Source organism: Dipodomys spectabilis, unplaced genomic scaffold (assembly GCF_019054845.1).
Source record: "Dipodomys spectabilis isolate Male_0828 unplaced genomic scaffold, ASM1905484v1 ptg000422l, whole genome shotgun sequence".
Classification (NCBI taxonomy): domain Eukaryota; kingdom Metazoa; phylum Chordata; class Mammalia; order Rodentia; family Heteromyidae; genus Dipodomys; species Dipodomys spectabilis.
This window is the reverse complement of record NW_024871099.1, coordinates 5,929,441-5,946,559: the sequence shown is the minus strand read 5'-3', so window position 1 is coordinate 5,946,559 and position 17,119 is coordinate 5,929,441. Positions and strand designations below refer to the sequence as shown.

Sequence of the window (17,119 nt, the reverse complement as noted above, 5' to 3'; positions counted from 1 at the left end):
CTTACCTTGTCCCCTGCCAGGACCTTGAAGGAGGCGATGACCTGGTCAGCCGTGTCCGTGTCGGTGGTCTCCCGTGACATGAAGTCGATGAAGGCTTGGAAGGTCACGAGGCCGCTGTGGTTGGGGTCCACCACGCTCATGATGCGGTTGAACTCGGCGTCACCCTGCGGGGCGGGGCGGGCAGGCAGATGGGGCTTAGCCGGGCAGTGCCAGTGGCTTGCTCTCGGGAACGCAAGTGGCAGAATAGGGCTGAGTGGTCCGCCTGCCACACCCCCGCCAGTCTCAGGAGATGGGAAGTTGGGGTGCACTGCCCCCAGACTTGAGTCAGCTCTGGTGGGCGGGGGAGAGAGAGAAAAGATGGAGAGGGGGGCACTGCCCCGAGGCTTGCAGGAAGAGGAGTTGGCAAGGCAGGCAGGAGCGTCCCGGGGGAGGACAGGAGGAGGAGGAAGTGGGCCCTGGAGAGTGGAGGAGGAGGAGGTGAGGGGCGGGAGGGAGGCGAGTGGGGCGGAGGCGGAGGCGGGCGGGAGCTGCATACCAGGCTGTATCCTGTGGAGATAAGCAGAGCCCTGAAGTCATCGGAGTCCATGCTGCCTGTCTGCTTCTGCTCCCGGATGGACGCAGCCATAGCAGAGGAGGCAGAGGGGCGCCCCGTGCGCGCAGCGGGGAGACAGGACAGTGCAGAGCAGGGACACGGGAGGCCCCGGGAGAGATGAGGTAAGGGGACAGGTGAGAGACAGGAGGGCAGGGAGGAGGCGAGAGCCGGCGAGATGGGCAGGATGGCCGGGAGGAGAGGAGAGAAAGAAGAGCGGTTAATGCCACGTCCAGGGACCCGTGCGCGTACCTGCCGGTCGTTCTCCACGTCGTAGCCCAGGCTGATGAGGCAGGCCTTGAACTCCTCGGGCCCCAGAGCCCCACCATGGTCCTGCCGGGGCCATCGAAGGCAGGTGTGCGGGGCGATGCCACCAGGCCGTGGAGTGGGGAAGGGGCCGGGCCGCATGCAGAGGGCGGAGGACACGGGGGAGGGAAACACAGAATTAGAGGCGATCACAGACACGGGGTGGTGGCCAGGAGCTGGTGTGGACCCTAGTCCTGCCTGTGTCTGGTACACAGGGTGGAGGCACTGAGGACGGAGGCCTGGGGACTCGGGACGAGGGGCCAGCAGAGCAGGGGTCACAATGTTGTTTAGGGTCTCTATAGCTGCACCCAGACCCTAACACGAGACTACACACACGGCCGGAACAGGGAGGGAGGACAGAGACAACACGGAGGGAGGGCAGGGCAGGAAAGAGGAGGGCGGCTCACCTTGTCGAAGTGGTTGAAGGAGGCCCGGAACTCCTGCATCTGCTCCTGGCTGATGCCCTTGGCGTCGCGGGTGAGGATCTGGTTCTCCACCTCATTGATGGTGCGGGCAATGGTGGTGAGCAGCTGCTCCCAGCCCACACGGATGTGCTGTGGAGGAACAGGCGTGGCCATGGGCTGAGGCTGCCATGGGGTGCCCACAGTGTGTGTAGGGCTACAGCTCCTTGCTATCCTACACCCCTAATCCATGGGATGGACTGCGGCACCCGGCTGCCCCTGCCAACCAGTGTGCATGAGCGGCCAAGATTCATGTAGGCGCTCTGTGCACATGCGCGGCCTGCTCAACAATGGCTCTCTAGGGGGCAGGCCAGGCTGGCGGTCTGTGGCGCAGCTTAGATCCAGCTACCAACAGGACCCGCTGCAGAGTCCCTGGCTCCCACCCCAGGGTGAGAAATGTGGCCCTTCTGGGTCCCCAGAGACACGTAGCCCAAGGTGGGCGTAGTCATGGCGATTGCCCTGCAAGGCTGGGGGTGGCGGGGGGAGTGAGCATTTTACAAATGTGCACATAGTCTAGAATGTTTTCCAGGGTGCCAGGGCGGGGCAGGCTGTGCACCTCCATTGTGTAGTTGGTGTGCTTGTTGTCGAAGATGAGGGCCTCCTGGATGAGCTGGTGCTGCTGCTCGAGCAGGTCTAGGTTGGGCTTGTAGTCCACGATGCTGCGCTCGTACTGCTTCAGGTGGCTCAGCTGGTCCTCCAGCGTCCCGTTCATCTCGATGGAGATGCGGCCAATCTCCTGTGGGGAGGGGAGGCACACATGGGCTGGGGAGGGGCGGCCCCGTGGGGTGCTGACGTGCAAGGCCTGTGCCGTCACTGAGCCCCGCCAACCTGAGCAAGAGCAGCCGTAGTGGGGCCGTGTCCGGAGTGGACAGACAGACGAGGAGATGGAGGCCTATGAGGCCTGGCGCACAGAGCGCTCTCCAGCACCTGCTGTAAACCCTCCCACGGCAGCCGTGACAGTCCCGGCACAGCACCCTGGAGGACCATTTGAGTCCACCAAGCCCCCAGCAGCTTTCTGCCTGGCACAGCCAATCTCACGCACACCAGTCTGCTGGGCCCTCACCTCCATCTTGGTCTGGATCCAGGGCCCCACCACGTTGGCCTGGCTGGCAAACTGGCGGCGCAGGTGCTCGTTGGACTGCTGCTTACTCTGCTCTTCCAGGAGCGCGTGGTCCCGCTTGGGCACCAGCTGCTGCACCTGGGAGACACCAGCAGGGGGCGTGAAGATGGGCCCCTTCCCCACACGGCTGGGCCCAGCGTTGCCTCGGGTGGGGGTGGGGGCCCGACTCACCTTTTCCCACTTGGAGTTGATGATCTGGGGGGTGACGGTGGTGTAGGGGTTGCTGCCTGACAGCTTGATGTGGTTGCTCTCAGCGATCCTCTGCGCCTCCTTGTGGATGGCAAGGATGGCTTCCCGCTCGCGGTCAGCATCCGGCAGGGTGGATTTGAACTGGTCATGGGCCGAAATGAGGCCCTGGTGGGGAAGAAGAGCGGGCATGAAGGGGCGGTCTGGCTCCCCAGGGATCTGGCGTGGGGCAGGGGGGAAGGGGGGCAGACCTCGATCTCCTCAATGGTGTGGACAATGAACATGTCCTGCAGGTCCTCCATGGCGCTCTCCATCCAGTTGTTGAAGGGGGCGGCCCGCTTGGCATACTCCAGGTGCAGCTGGTCAATGGTCTCTAACTGCTTCTCTGTTTTCTGAGAAGGCGGGAAGGCAGATCAGCTTGCCAGTGGGGAGAGGCCAAGGTGCTGAGGAGTTACCCAGCCCCTGGGAGAAGCTCCTGGGTCTGGGCGTCGCCCTGCCCCTCCCCCCTCACCTCCAACGCTTCTCTGCGACTGTGGGTGAGGGAGCCCAGGGCGTCCCACTGGTCGCAGATCTTCTGGCAGCGGGCATTGACGTTGTGGGAGTCATAGTAATCCAGCTCGCTGCAGGACAGATGGACAGCAGTGAGCCCTGGTGGCACCCAACACCCTGGGGGGGGGGGGGTCCCAGGCTTGGTAGCACCCAGCCTAAAGGGGACGTTTGTGGCAGGTCTACTCAAGACTCAGAGCAGAAGGCCTAGCGGGGGCAGCACGTGCCCAGGCCTGCAGCCCAGGGTGCTACTCTAGGATCCTCCTCTTTTTTTTAATTCTGAGACCAGGATGCTATGCCTGCACTACTTTACTACTATATTGGAAATAACAGTAAATGAGGCTTGGGCCCTCCTGCCCATGAGGGTGTCTCTTCTGGAAGCCTGGTGCAGCAGGCTCTGAGCCTTGCAGGTTTGGGAGGGAGTGGCTGCAGGGCGGAGAGGGCGAGCAGCCAGACCAGTGGATGGGACAGGGCAGAGGAGCGGAGCAGGCAGGGACTGGGAGGAAAATGCTTTCACACCCAGCTTCTACTCTAACTGGGTCATCTTTCACCAGGCCTGTGGTCTCTCCATGCCTCAGTTTCCCCATGTGACACAGGTTGTTGTGGGGATTAAATGAGCCCAGCAGGCTCATCCCAGAGGTGCATGTGACACCTCAACAACCTTCCTTCCAGGCAAGCGCCCAGAGCCGGCTTTAGCTTCACGTGAGTGGGTTTCATGTGGCTGGCTGGCCCAAATTCCAGGGGCTCCCCTAGGTGTGTGTGTGTGGGGGGCATCCTGCCAGTCTCATATCCTTGTAGTCTTGGGCACCTGTACCATGCTCTCCTGTGCAGCCCCCCACCCCCAGCAAGTGTCCCATGGAGTCTATAGTGGGATCTAGTGCACCCAGTCCTAATGCCCACAGCCTGGGGGGGGGGGGGCATCTGCAGACGGAAGCTGGCCCTGCCCTTGCCTTGCAGAGGGCAGAACACTGGGCATGTCTGTGGAAAGGGCAGCTCCAGCCAAGGATCCTATTTTGGAGCGGATGGCTATTTTTGGGAGGCTGGTGCATTTTCCATGAAGTAATGGCCGGGGCATCCTTTGCCTTGGGCCCTCCCTGCCACGGGCTGCTGCAGGACTGAGGCCCCATTCATGGCTCCAGGGCGCCGTGTACTAACTGTGCCCAAGTTTATCTGCCCGGGGAAGGGCCAGCAGAACAAAGGGTGGCCTGTGTCGCTGTAGAAGCGAAGCAGCTCCTCCACAGGGGGCTGAGAGGGGTTGGCCATGAGGTGTGGGGGAGCCAGGGGGTCTGGCGGGAGGTAAAGGGAAGGGCCCCATGCCCACACGCACTTGAGCTCCTGGGCGATGGCGGCGATCTGCTCCACACGGTCCTGGTGTGCAGCCAGGTCGCTCTCGAATGCCTCGTGCTTGCGGATGAGAGCTTTGATGTCAGACAGAGTGGCCGTCTCGTAGTCGCGGTGCTTCAGCATCGCCTCCTTCCCTGGGGAGAGGGGCAGAGGGCACTTGGACAACAGCACAGCACTCATGGGGCTGTCCAACCAGGGGCATCCTAAACAATTCTGGAACCTTCCTTCTTTCCCTCCAGGAAATCTCTAAGCCCAACTATGGGTGTGTGTACTGGTCCTAGGACTTGAACTCAGGGCCTGGATGCTGTCCTTTCCTGCTCAAGTCCAGTGCTGCTCTACCACTTGAGTCACAGCTCCACTTCCAGCTTTTTGGTACTTCATGTTGAGTCTCCCAGCCTTGCCTGCCTGGGCTGGTCTGGACCAACTGTTTTGAATGGGGCTAGAAGACACATTGGAGTTGGCAAGCCTGAACTCAGCTCCTGCTTCTAAACAGCGTGCTTTATCAGTAGGCCATCAGAACTGGACTTTGGCACTGTGGCAAGAAAGTTAAGACACAGGTTTCTGGGGGGCTGTGATGGAGGCAGGGCGGCCCCAGAGGGCCAGGAGAGGGGCGGCAGTGGACGTCTGTTCCCAGCACGGTGGGCAGCAGCGCCATGTAGTCCCTGGGCTTTCTCTGAGCTGTGGGTGGGGCAGGCCGGGCCCTTTGAAGGCACACACACTGTCATTAGTCCTGGAGCCATGCTAATTACACACCAGAACAAAAGCTCCCGCTGCCCTGCAGGGAACAAGGGAATGCCAGGCTGATGGCCAGCAGGACTCAAGCTCCTCAAGGGCCTCTGATCTTCCTCAGCTGTGCCCAGAGCCCCAGTCCCCCGTCCCTAAGACGAGGCGGGCAATGGTGTCCATGTGGCACTGGGCTGTCACCGGGGTGTTTAAGGAAGGTGGGCACGGAACCAGTACCCTCCTTAACTTAGCCACCTTCAGGACGAGTGATCCAGGACTGCTCTAGAACCCAGGACCCTGCTGGAGCAGGGAGACCACCCAGGGGCTCTGGATTGTGGCAGGTCAGGGCCCTAGACTCAGCAGCTGTCTGGCTGCCTTCTGGAAGTGTCTTCCTGGGGCCTCATGGGGCCTGGGCACAGAGCTTCCCCAGGGGGCAACTCCCTAAGGGAGTGGGAAAGGACAGAAGGTTCATCTTAGTCTGAGATGGGCACGGGCACAATCATGCCCTTATGTGCCCCAGGGCTCTGAGGAAAAAAGGCAAAAATCTGCCACCTGACGCTCCCTGGCCAGGGACCTCCGGGAGCGATGTCAAGTGAAGTAACTAAAGGCCAGCCTGCTCCCCAAGATGGCACCACTGCCAACACACGTCCTGGCACAGGCCCTTGCCTGGCCCTGTTTTCCCACAGCTGAGGGCTGCTCTGGGTAGAGCCAGGGAATCAGGTGATGTGGGCGCCACCTGGGCCTGTGCCGTTGCCCACTTCCCCTGGGCAGGGGTGGGGCGGCCTGTCCACGTGAGGGGGTTTGGGGGGTGGGGGTCACAGGGAGTAGGCAAGGAAGCGCTGTCAGCTGGGAAGCGGTGGCAGGAGGCGGGGGGGGAGGCTGCCGCAAGCACAAGGAGGAGTCACGCACGCAGCCAGCTCAGGGTTTGAACCCAGGCCTCCGCTAAGCCACATCCGCCTGGAGATGGCGCTAGCTTCCTCAGGCAATGCTACCCTTTCAGGACAAGCAGGTGGCCGGAGAGCGCCACCTGCAGGTAGGGCGCTGGAGGCAGACAGCCACTAAGGATGGGAGCTGTCCTCAGAGAGGCCACACAGAAGGGATGGGCTGTGTCCTAGGAAAGCCCTGCTGCCAGTGGCCTCTGAGGCTTGAGCACATTGGGCCATTGGGCAGAGCAGGCCCCCAGTTCGCCTGGCTGCCCGGGGCTGGCTGGGAGGAGCCAGGCATCGGTGGCGCTCCTGGCTGGGCAGGGCCGGGCGCGGAGCGGGCAGGAGGGGCGCACCATCAGTCCAGGCTTCGTGGATTGAGGCCTTCTGCCGGAACTTCTCTGCCAGGTGGTCGAGCCGCTCCAGCCTGCGGATCTCGTTCAGGAGCCATTCCTCGTAGCCCTTCTCGGCCTGTTCCAGGTGCTGCCAGCCATTGTTGATGTCCTGGGGGGTGGAGAGGCACACGGGGCTCTCAGGGGAGGCAGCCGGCAGGAGGCCTGTGCAGCGCCACAGAGTCCTGACACTAAGCGGATGGAGAGATGGCGCAGAGGAGGCTCCCGGTGTTAGGGACCCTTATCCAGGTCACACAGCTCCTTCCTGGTAAGCGAGGGGCCCAAACTCCAACGGCCACACAAGCCAAGATAAGCTCTGGGTGTCCTTGTGTGTGGAGGGAGTGGGGGAGAGGAAGGCCCGGCCTCGCAGGCCGTGGGGCCTCATGATCACCGTGCTGTGAGCACCCAGCCCCACCACTGGATGGGTGCTGCCCGGCCCCCAGCCCTGGGGAGCGCTCACCGACACCATTCTGCCCTCGGAGGGCATGAAGGCCGGCCGGTTGCTGAGGCGCAGCTTGGTCTGCAGCGTGTTGAAGTTGATCTCCAGCTGGCACTTCTCCTGCACCTTGGGCGGCTTGTGCACGCGCCGGTAGTCACGGAAGTCCTCCAGCTTCTGCTGCATCTCCTGGATGGTCTTCTGGGGCACGCGGTCCTCCAGCCAGGGGATGGTGCGGCGGATCCATTCCAGCAGCTGTGGGCACCCGAGAAGCCAGGGCGGCGTTGGCACCGGTGCTCAGTGCACTGCTAGGGCTGCCCACTGCCCAAGGGCACCCTGCTCCCTACCCCATTGGGATCCCATAGACTTCTGGAGATATGTCCCCCACCCCACTCCTCAGGCAGTCACATGACTTGGGGCTGTTGGCTCCTCGAGGTTTGGCTGTTCAAGAACCCAGAGGCTCAGGGACTATGAGTGACACCGGGACAGGCCCACAGCACGCCACAAAATGTCTGGGATTCACCAAGTCTTAGCCTAGGAGCTGGTGGTTCACAAGGGGAAACGATCGTCCTATCTCCAGTGTGTGACCCAGAGCCCACTGGTATGGTGACTGCCAGTCTGACCCTCTGCCTTCTGAAGCCAAACATGACAGGCCACCCAGGGACTGGGTCCAACTCCGGGGTGGCTGTGGGTGAGGGGGGGGGGGCAGCACTCACGTCGCTGGCCAGCCGCTCGTAGTCTTCCATCAGGTGCTCGTTCTCCTGGTTGACAGCCAGCACCTTGCAGATCCGGTTGGCGGCGGTCTCAGCCTGGAGCAGGGGCAAAGTCAGGGCTGCCTGGGGCTGGAGCCCCTCCCTCCTGACCAGCACGCCCCTCGAAAGCACAGTCCATAGCCCACACCAACTCCCCAAGGAGGGGACGGAGAGGAAGTGCAGCTGCAAGATGGCTGAGCAGCCCGTGAACAGAGCTGGGCACAGAGGAAAGATGGGGAGACCTCTCACGGCTAGGTGAGGTGGTCAGTCCCATGTCCTGGGTGGAAAGGCAGCTGGAGGGGGTGGGGAGGGAGGCAGAAGGGGTGCTGGTGCCCTGAGCGCGCTCAGCCCCCTTCCTCAGCCCTCACAGGCGGGTCTGCGCCCTCAGGACTGGGGGGAGGGGCAAGTGGGAGAGGCGGGAGAGGCGGCCCTGTCCACAACTACAGGGGTGCAGCCTGCAGGAGGGTGAGGTGTGGAGGGTCACACAGGAGACCAGGTACCTTTTAGGAAGCACAGAAAGGGTCCCAGAGGAGTTGGAACGGCAACAGAACAGGAACAGAAATAGTGAGGAGGGTCTACAGCGACGGAGAGGAAAACCAGAGGCTCGGGAGCTGGCACTGCCCGCCACCGTCCACGCACCACACGGGGGCAAGCGGGGAGGGAGGCCCCGCGGCCGAGGCGCAGGCGGCACCATGCTGCAGGCCACACGCGGGGCCGTGAGGCAGGCAGGATGCGGAGGCGGGGGCATCCCAGGGGTCAGCTCCTGACCCCCAACTGCACAGACGCCCCCAGATCTGTGTGTATACTAAAAGCCACAGGCCTCTGGATCAGAGCTCAGAGTGGTTCCTTTAACAACTAGAAACCAGCTAAGGGCAGAAACTTGGGGTTCACTCCACCAGAAACAAAAAGCCCCCTCTGAAGTCACTGAGGAATGGACAGAGCAAGGCTGCCCTCCGAGGCAAAGTCATAGCACTCTGCTCCCCGAGGGGCCCTGAGCTTCCTGCAGGATGGCCAGCAACAAGCTTGCCGGGCCCAGCCACTTCAAAAATCTTCCCACACTCTGACCTGGGCTTTCCTGCTCCCACAAATCCCCTATGGAGGTCCTAGAGGCCTCCATTCCCAAGTTCAGCCCAAGCAAAGGGGGCATTTCAGGCAGGAAAGCAATCAGTGTGAGAAGGGGCCTGAAGGGAGTGAGCGCAACATAACATGGCCTCGCTGCTAGTCAGGGGTTGTGGCAAGGAACCTCCCAAGAGCCAGTCTCCACTCAGCCTTCCTCCCTGCATGGACACAGGTCTTCCCTGCTCCCTGCCTGTTCTTTAAGCAAAACTCATTAGCCACCAGCTAATGACATGGTGAAGTGGTGATGTGGCCCAGAACCAGACAGCCCCTGGCCTGGCTGGACAGCGCCCTCTGCTGGCAGCCCCACGACTGGAGAACAATTCTGAACCAGGGGCTGATAGGACCCTACCCCCCTCCACCACCCCAGGGCCTGGTCACACCCCAAGAGACAGCAGAGCAGGCCAAGCCAGGCCATGTAGAGTGACCACACGGGGTGACTGGCTGGCCACAGTATAATTTTAAGAACTTGAATTTCCTTTCCTTTCTCCAAGGGGGCTAAGGAGCCCTGCTGGGCTCACAGATTCAATGCTTCCTCCACCCACTGTCCAACAGGAAATCTGGCCAGCAGGGGGGGGCCTCCACACAGATATGGGGGGGGGGCTCCCCAGAGGGGCAGGGCTGTCACATGCAGACCCTGGGGCACACCCCTGCTTCACTAGGCAGCTCTACTCTCAGAAGAGAACCAGGACTGTGAGCGCACAGGGAGGGAGGGAGGGATGGACGGACTGACAGACAGCCAGACAGACAGATGGTGTGATGCCAGGTGACAGCGGGCAAGTGCGCAAGGCACAGCAGTGTGGGGTCCGCTGCCCCAGCTCACCTTCTGGGCCCCCGAGAAAGCGTGGTAGAAGCAGGACACGTAAGTCATGATGGCCTTCTCATCTGGCCTCAGAGTGCCCACAATATCTGTGCAGAGAGAGAGAGAGAAAGAGAGAGAGGCAAGAGAGAGTGAAAGACGCAGGATGGCGGGCGGGCGGCGGGCCCGAGGCTCATGCAGGAGGATAGCGCTTGCTCGGGACTGGAAGCCAGCCCCAGCTCAAGCCTGGGCGGCCGCGACCTTCCCTGCCCACCTGCAGCGAACGAGGGACGAGGTTGTGAGCGAGGGGCCTCCTCGTCTATCAGGCCTGGGTTTGCCTCTGTACATGGGCTAGGGGAGTCAGACTCAAAGTGAGGACCGAAAATCTAAGTAGGATCACTTCATGTGTATCTCCCACCTTCAGAGAGAACCCCATAATAATGCCAGGCATGGAGCTCACACCTGTAATCCCAGCACTCAGGTGACTGAGGCAGGAGAACTCTAAGTTTAAGGAAACCTGCACTACCTACATAGTACGACTGCCTCAAACAATTATCAACTCCAGACTCCCCCCCCTCCCCCAAATCTGAAGGTATTGAGGCCCTCTGGGTGTGACGCCATCTGTTTACTTCCCGGCCAGTGAGCTGCCTGCGTCCTTACCCTCTACTGATTCTGAAGCCGAGCGTATTCCTACCTCAGGGTCTTTGCACTTGCCCTAATCTTCATCTGGCAACCTCCCCTGTCCTCCACTGCTTTGTTACTCCACGGGATTAGCCATGAGCTTGCCTGCCTTGGGCCTAACCATGTGCCCACTCCCTGGCCCACAGCCTGGCACTACTGAGTAGGGGCTCTGTGGGCACGGGCTGCGGAGGTGACCAGTGCTCTGCCCAGGAGTGAGTGGGAGTGGCTTCCAGTCAGAGAGAGCCACTGCCGTCTGCAAGAGAAATGAGGTGAGCTGGGAGGCGAGCGCAGCGGCGGCATGGGGCAGTGGCGGCGAGGAGGGCCTGCCTCCGTGCCCGGTACCTTCTGCGCTCCCGAAAAGGCATGGTAGAAGCTGGACACATAGGTCATTATGGCCTTCTCGTCGGGCCGGGCCGTGTTCACGATGTCTGCAAGTGAACAACAAGGGTTAAACCGCCCGAGCAGGGGGGTGGGGCGGGCGCAGGCTCGGCCAGGCCTCGGGGGAAGGACCTCGGTGGCACCTGTGTGGCAGGGGCTCGGCTGCCCCTCCCTTCCTCTTTTCCTCCCCTGCACTCCCCCCCACCCCCCCCGCCGGTCTCCGACAGCAGGGGCTGTGGGAATGGCCGCTTCCTTTCGCTGAGCATGGCCTCCAGGGGCTCTGTGTTGTGAACTCCCGAGGCCACAGGAGGCCAGAGCCACAGGTCATGGCTTTGGGGGGGGGGGGGGGGGGGAAGGAAGGGGTGCTGGCTGGGAAATGGAGCAAATCCAGAAAAGGAAAAAAACACAACATTCCACTCTGGCAGGCAGGGTGGCGAGAGCTGGGAGCCAGCCCGCCCGGGCCACACATCCCAGAGAACTGATCCTTCAGGCACTCCCGTCCATGCCCGACTCCATCCCCGACTGCATCTGGCCAGTGTGGGCTTGGGTGGTCCCCCGCCACGGCTCCCAGGATGACAGGCCTGCCTGCCTGTCCTGTGCACCCAGGCCACGCGGCTCATCTTGGTGGCTCTGTTGGCTCCTTGCAGTGACCCCTGATCTCAGGCCGGTCCACGCGCCCTTGCCCAAAGCCAGGCGGAAGAGACGAGGAGGCCCTCAGGCGACGCGTGTGATGCAATGGAAGAGATGGACTCACCCTCCGCATCCAGCATCTTAGGGATGTCCAGGTACTTCTCGGCCACTTCAAAGGCATTGTTCAGGTTGGTGACTGGGTCGTCCTGGGAGGCGGATGGGGAAAGAGAAGAACTCCATCAGCAGGACGCAGGGGGCAGAGGGCACAGGGCTGGCCTGGGACACATTCTTAGGAATTCTCAGCCACCATGTGTGCACTGGGCAGGAAGGGGAGGGGGGTGCCGGGAGGAGGGCAATTGCTACCCCGAGTAGGGCAAGCCATGGACCTTTTCTTCTCAAGAAAATGCAGAATTTCTAGTCACCCACAGACTTCAGAGGAACCCCCTTGCCCTGGAACCCCGGCAGCACTCTCATTCCACCGTGGAGACCAGAGCCAGTTCCCTCGTGGGCTCCCCACTATTCCCATCAACTTCCAGCCAGAGCCACATCCCCCTCCCACGGGGCCAGGCGCACTCTCGCCACCCCTGCCAGGGCCCTTTCTGACCACGCCAGTCCAGGGGCACCACCCCACTGTGGCCTGGACAAGATGCCTGACCTAAGGTAACTGATCACTTTAGACACAGTCCCCTGCCTTTGCTACAAGGCCAGGAGCTCCAAGAGGGCAGGCAGTAGACACTGGGGTGAAGGCGGGGGGGGGGGGGGGGGGGGCGTGGAGACGTGTACCTTTCTCAGCTTGTCGTATTCGATAAGCTCGGGTCTGTGCCGGTGGATGAGGGCGTTGAAGGCCAGGCCATCCTTCCAGCTGGAGAGGAAAGGCACAGGTGACGAGGACCATTTATGGAGAGTTCAGCACGTGGCAGGTGGCAGGCACTGCTGGATCAGCTGATGCCACCTAGCCTGGGGCCAGCTCCCATAATCCCTGGCTGCCTCAATGTCCAGGACTGCAAAATGGGGGCAGTTAGCTACTCCGCAGGGCCGCTATGAGTAAGCATCGAGACCGAGGCTGTGACAGCCCCGGTGCTGTGAGGCTGCTGGACGCACATGGCCTGCCCGGTGACGCCAGGGCCTCGCTGACCGCACCCGAGGGCCAGTCCTTAGGCTATAAAGGGTTCCGGATGTGGTGCGGCCGGAGGGTGTCAGGAAGAAAATGGCCCCACCATGTCACACCTTCCTCGTGAGCTGCAGGGAGGGACAAAGGCCCCGCTGACCTGAGGCGCTGGCTTAGTTGGTTCCCACCCAGCTCTGTTCTGTCAGCTGTGCATGGCAGCTCTGTAGGCAAACTCCTTACAGCGGGATCGGGGGTAGGGAGGGGCTGCAACCCCCCACCTCGTGGAAGCAGCAGGCAGTCCACAGGGCCCCAGACTCAATAAACAAGCAAATGAGTGGCCAGGCACCAGTGGCTACTCAGGAGGCTGAGATCTGAGGATTATGGTTCAAAACCAGCCAGAACAGGAAAAGTCTATAAGACTCTCATCTCCAATTAACTAGCAAAAAGCCTGAAGCGGAGCTGTGGCTCAAGTGGTAGAGCGCGAGCTTTGAGCTCAAAAGATGAAAGGCAGTACCCAGGCCCTGAGTTCATGCACCCAGGACAGGCACCAAAAGGGGAAAAAAAAAAAATTCAAATGAGATGAGCCACTGCGGCAGGAAAGAGACACAGAGCGCGGTGCAGATACCCACCCTCACCACGCCTCCTGACCCAGAGACCCGGATGATGAAGGGCACTGTCTGTCACTCCTGCACTACACCCACCCCAGCAAAGGGCACCTGAAAGCCTTCCCTTCCTCAGCATCTGCAAATGTTTCCTTACCATCTGAAGAGAGAGGCTCGGGACAGCCCACAGGGCCAAGTAGTAGACTGCTTGCCCAGTAAGTACAAGGCCCGGAGCTCAAACCTTACGATGGCTCAGGTATACATACTTGCACCAGTGGCTACTCAAACAACACAAACAATAAAAGACTGAGCCAGGAGTGGCAGCTCAGCGACTCAAGAGGCAGATAAAGGATCAGTCTAAGGCCAATCCGGGCAAAAGTTAGAGAAATCGGATTTCAAACATAAGCTGGACACAGTGGTGTGTGCCTGTAATCCCAACTATTCAGGAGGTAGAAGTGGGAGGATTGCAGCCCCACTCTGGTCCAAAGCTCCCATCCTAGCTGAAAAACTTAAAGCAAAGGGAATGGGGGAATGACTCAGGTGGTAGAGTGCTTTGCCCAGGAGGCCCCGAGTTCAATCTAATACCATAAAACAGCGAAGAGGTAAGTTTCTTGAAGCTGGGGCTGGGAAAGTGCCTCAGTGGTGGAGTGCTTGCCTCACATGCATGAGGTCCTGGGTTTGATTCCTCAGCACCACATAAGCAGAAAAAAGCGGCAAGTGACGCTGTGGCTCAAGTGGTAGGACGCTAGCAATCAACCCAAGGGGACTGGGGAGGCTCCTAAGGTAAAGGTCTTGAGCATTCAGCGTGGGCCCTGCGGAGTCCGAGCATACGGCAGGGATCGAGAGATCTGCAGATCTCATGAGGTGTGTCCTGTGTGTCCTGGAAGGAAGCAGGTCTCATGGCTGGACGAGTCCTGCTCATCTTGACAAGTGTGGGCCCGACACCATATAAAGGCTGCTAAGGCAAGGGACTCATGGAGGGCTGGGAGAAAGAGCAGAGACGGGCGGGAACGCAGTGGGGGGTGTCGCTACCTGATGTGGAAGTTCTGCACGTTGACGTTCTTGTACGGGGCCGTCTTCCTCTGGCACCACAGCAGGAGCCCCTCCTTGGCCGAGGTCTCTGCAATGCACACACAAGGCCGGTGAGGCTGGCTCGACCACAAACTGTAGAACTTGGCCTGTGCTAAGCCCAGGGAGAAGGGGCTGCATCTCCCAACGACACAACGTAACACATAGGCCCAGCCCCAAGGCCACCGGAGGAAGCGGCAGGTCAGGAGCTGACCACAGAGCCCGCCATTAGCCACCACTGCACTGGCAACAGAGCCCTGGACACGAGTCCTGGCCTCGCCTCCTTGCAGACGTGGGTCCTAGGAGCCCCTGAGCACAGAACGAGCAGCCCAGGGTGCTTCATGAGCGGATTGAAGGGTCCGTAAACTGGCAGCTGGCAGCTCAAGGGGCTTTGGGTGGACCACCAGACTGCCTCCTCCACCCAGCGGCCAGAAATGGCTGCGGGAGAGGTGGGCCGCTGGCGTGAGGGGCCACTGATCAGGCAGCCCCAAGAAAGAGAAGAAATGCGGCTGAGAGCAGAAGGCCGCGGGCGCGTGAGTCTCACCTTCCACAGAGATGTCCTGAATGGCGAAGCGAAGGATGATGGTCCAGATCATGCCCAGGGTCATCTTTGCGTTGCCGTCCACAATCTCTGCACACGTGGGGAAGGGAGTTGGAAGGGAAGGCGGTCAGCCATGCCAAGGCTCTGCAGTCCCGATCGCAGCCTGGGGCCGCACCTGCGGACCCGCCTGATGGGCTGCCAAGTGCTTGCCACACACCCGCAGGCCCGCGACCAGCTGGCCTTCAGCTCACCTTTGTTTGTGGTGGCACCGCCGCTGGGGCGCGGTTCTGCTCCAGTGTGAGCAGTGCCACCTTCTGGGTAAAGATGGCCTCTTGTCTCTGACCGGTCAGTGTGCAGGCCACCCTGCAGTTTGGAGATCTGCCACTTCCTCCTGACACTTACCCTCTGCCCCTGCGGCCTTCCCACGGCTCACCACAGCTACACAGCACCCCCCCCCCCCATTAAAGGCTTCCGAGGCCTGAGACCTGCCCCAGGTGATCTGGCCCTGCCAACCTCCTTCCATCGTTTCGCTGCAGCCTCTGGGCAAAGCAGGCTATTTGTTCTTTTTTGTGCGCTATGTACCAGCACTGGGGCTTGAACTTAAGGTCTTGCCCTCTATAACTTGAACCAATCCTCCATTTTTGGCTTTCTGCTGGCTAACAGGAGTTCAGAGTCTTGAATTTGTCTGCTCAGGCTAGTTTCAAACCTCGATCCTCGTATCTCAGCCTCCTGAGCAGCTAGAATTAAAGGCATGGACAACTACTTCCAGCTTTCTTTTGGATAAAGTATTGCTCTGTGGTCCAGGCTGGCCTGAACTCGGATGCCTCAAACTCCCATGAAGCACTGGGATTACAGACATGCAGGCAATAAGCCTGGCTAAGCCAGGATCTTCCTTACTTTGAGACCTTTACTTCTACCCACAAAGGGTAGCTTGCCTCCTTCCCTCCAATGGCTGAGCCTTCTTTTCGAGTCTCAGCTTCCTCAGAATCAATCTGCTACCCTATCCAGGTCCTCCGATGGCAGGCTGCCCTGAGATGAGCACCCCAACCAAGGACATTGGAGGAAAGTGTGGAAGATGACCAGAGCGGTCGGGTGAAAAGACGAGTTCTAGGTTCCCTGACATTAGAGAACGGAGCTCAAGGTCAGGCTTGGTTTGGAAGTAGTCTCAGCCTGCAGCCCAGGGGCACGGGGGGACCCAGATCTGCCCTGGTCCTGTCCCAAGATCCAGGGCCCCAGACCTGAGCACAGCCCCCTGATTCTTGCTCCATACCACAACCCCAGGCACAGGCGGGAGAGGAGGAGGAGGAGGAGAAGAAGGTGGCTCTCAGCACTCTTGGTAGCTGTACCCTCATCTCTGTCAGGGCGTGCAGAAGGGCAGGGAGCTGTGGTCAGGCTGCCATGCGCCAGCTTTGTGCCAGGGCCTGGCGGGCTCAGGGATTGGGACGGAATCAATTTAGGCATGAACGGGGAACATTTTCGGACTTGAGTTTTTCTCTAATGAAGCTGGGCCTGCCCTGGGTCTGTCCTCTGACCCTTTCATATTTACAGACTAGCACTGGACAAAACAAACGTGGCTGTGAGAAGCAGAAGGCTGGAACAGAGCCCAGAGGAGGGACGCGGGCAGGGACAGGAAACCTCTGGGCCTGACTGTTCAAACACCAGGCACCTCGACCGGGGCTGCGAGGCTTGGCACTCCTCCTCGGAGAGGTCCCGGGCTGGGGCAAGGCCTTGGAACTCAGTCCTGGCCCAATTCTTGGGGCCCTGTCATTAGCAGCAATTAGTTTTCTTTGTTTTTCTAAAAGTGGGGACAACACGGATGTCAGGGCAAAAACTCTATGCTGACTAATGAGCAGAGCAGCGAGCCAGCTGCCCGCGCTTCTGGGCTCCATCAGGCCTCGCCCTGCCAAAAGCGCCTGAGAATTCAACCAGGGCTCTGAGGAGAGCTCAGGGCTGGAGGACCTTGAGTGTCCACTCAGGATCAAGGATTTGGAGCCATCCGGGGCCTGTGCGCCCCAGGCAAAGTCCCAGTGCTGACCTGAAGCTTTACGTGTCCTGTCCCCTAAGCCCTGCTGGGGGCTGTGGTCCCCCTCCAGCCCACCAAGAGGCAGGAGAACAGCACAGGGGCCCTTGGTGTACACAAGAGTCCAGCACAGTATGAGGAGGACAAGTCAAAGCCTTTTTCTTCCAGCCCCCATGATAGTACCTCCTAGACTGGGACTATACTCATGGTTAGCATGTTTCCTTTTTTCTGCTTTGATTTTTTTCCCCCCAGTTCTGGGGCTTGAACTCAGGGCCTGGGCACTGTCCCTGAGCTTCTTTTGCTCAAGGCTAGCACTCTACCACTTGAGCCACAGCACCACTTCCTACTTTTTTCTTTTTGCTTATGTGGTGCTGAGGAATTGAACCCAGGGCCTCAAG

At 60.4% G+C, this 17,119-nt stretch overlaps 1 protein-coding gene across 2 annotated transcripts in view; it reads right to left on the bottom strand.

Moving 5' to 3' along the window:
- Nucleotides 1–17,119, bottom strand: part of Actn4 (actinin alpha 4) — a 57,741-nt gene that overhangs the window by 1,107 nt on the left and 39,515 nt on the right. The window contains exons 4-20 of one of the 2 annotated variants that reach the window (XM_042668136.1): nt 14,705–14,791; nt 14,125–14,212; nt 12,166–12,244; nt 11,507–11,588; nt 9,718–9,803; nt 7,743–7,835; nt 7,051–7,281; nt 6,555–6,702; nt 4,536–4,686; nt 3,174–3,282; nt 2,914–3,054; nt 2,648–2,830; nt 2,420–2,554; nt 1,913–2,092; nt 1,303–1,449; nt 842–922; nt 6–164 (exon numbers count right to left, since the gene is read on the bottom strand). In XM_042668136.1, the coding sequence (XP_042524070.1) occupies nt 6–164; nt 842–922; nt 1,303–1,449; nt 1,913–2,092; nt 2,420–2,554; nt 2,648–2,830; nt 2,914–3,054; nt 3,174–3,282; nt 4,536–4,686; nt 6,555–6,702; nt 7,051–7,281; nt 7,743–7,835; nt 9,718–9,803; nt 11,507–11,588; nt 12,166–12,244; nt 14,125–14,212; nt 14,705–14,791 (2,180 nt within the window). Of the gene's footprint in view, nt 1–5; nt 165–841; nt 923–1,302; nt 1,450–1,912; nt 2,093–2,419; nt 2,555–2,647; nt 2,831–2,913; nt 3,055–3,173; nt 3,283–4,535; nt 4,687–6,554; nt 6,703–7,050; nt 7,282–7,742; nt 7,836–9,717; nt 9,804–10,716; nt 10,803–11,506; nt 11,589–12,165; nt 12,245–14,124; nt 14,213–14,704; nt 14,792–17,119 lie in introns of both variants that reach the window. The other variant, XM_042668135.1, reaches the window with a different exon arrangement.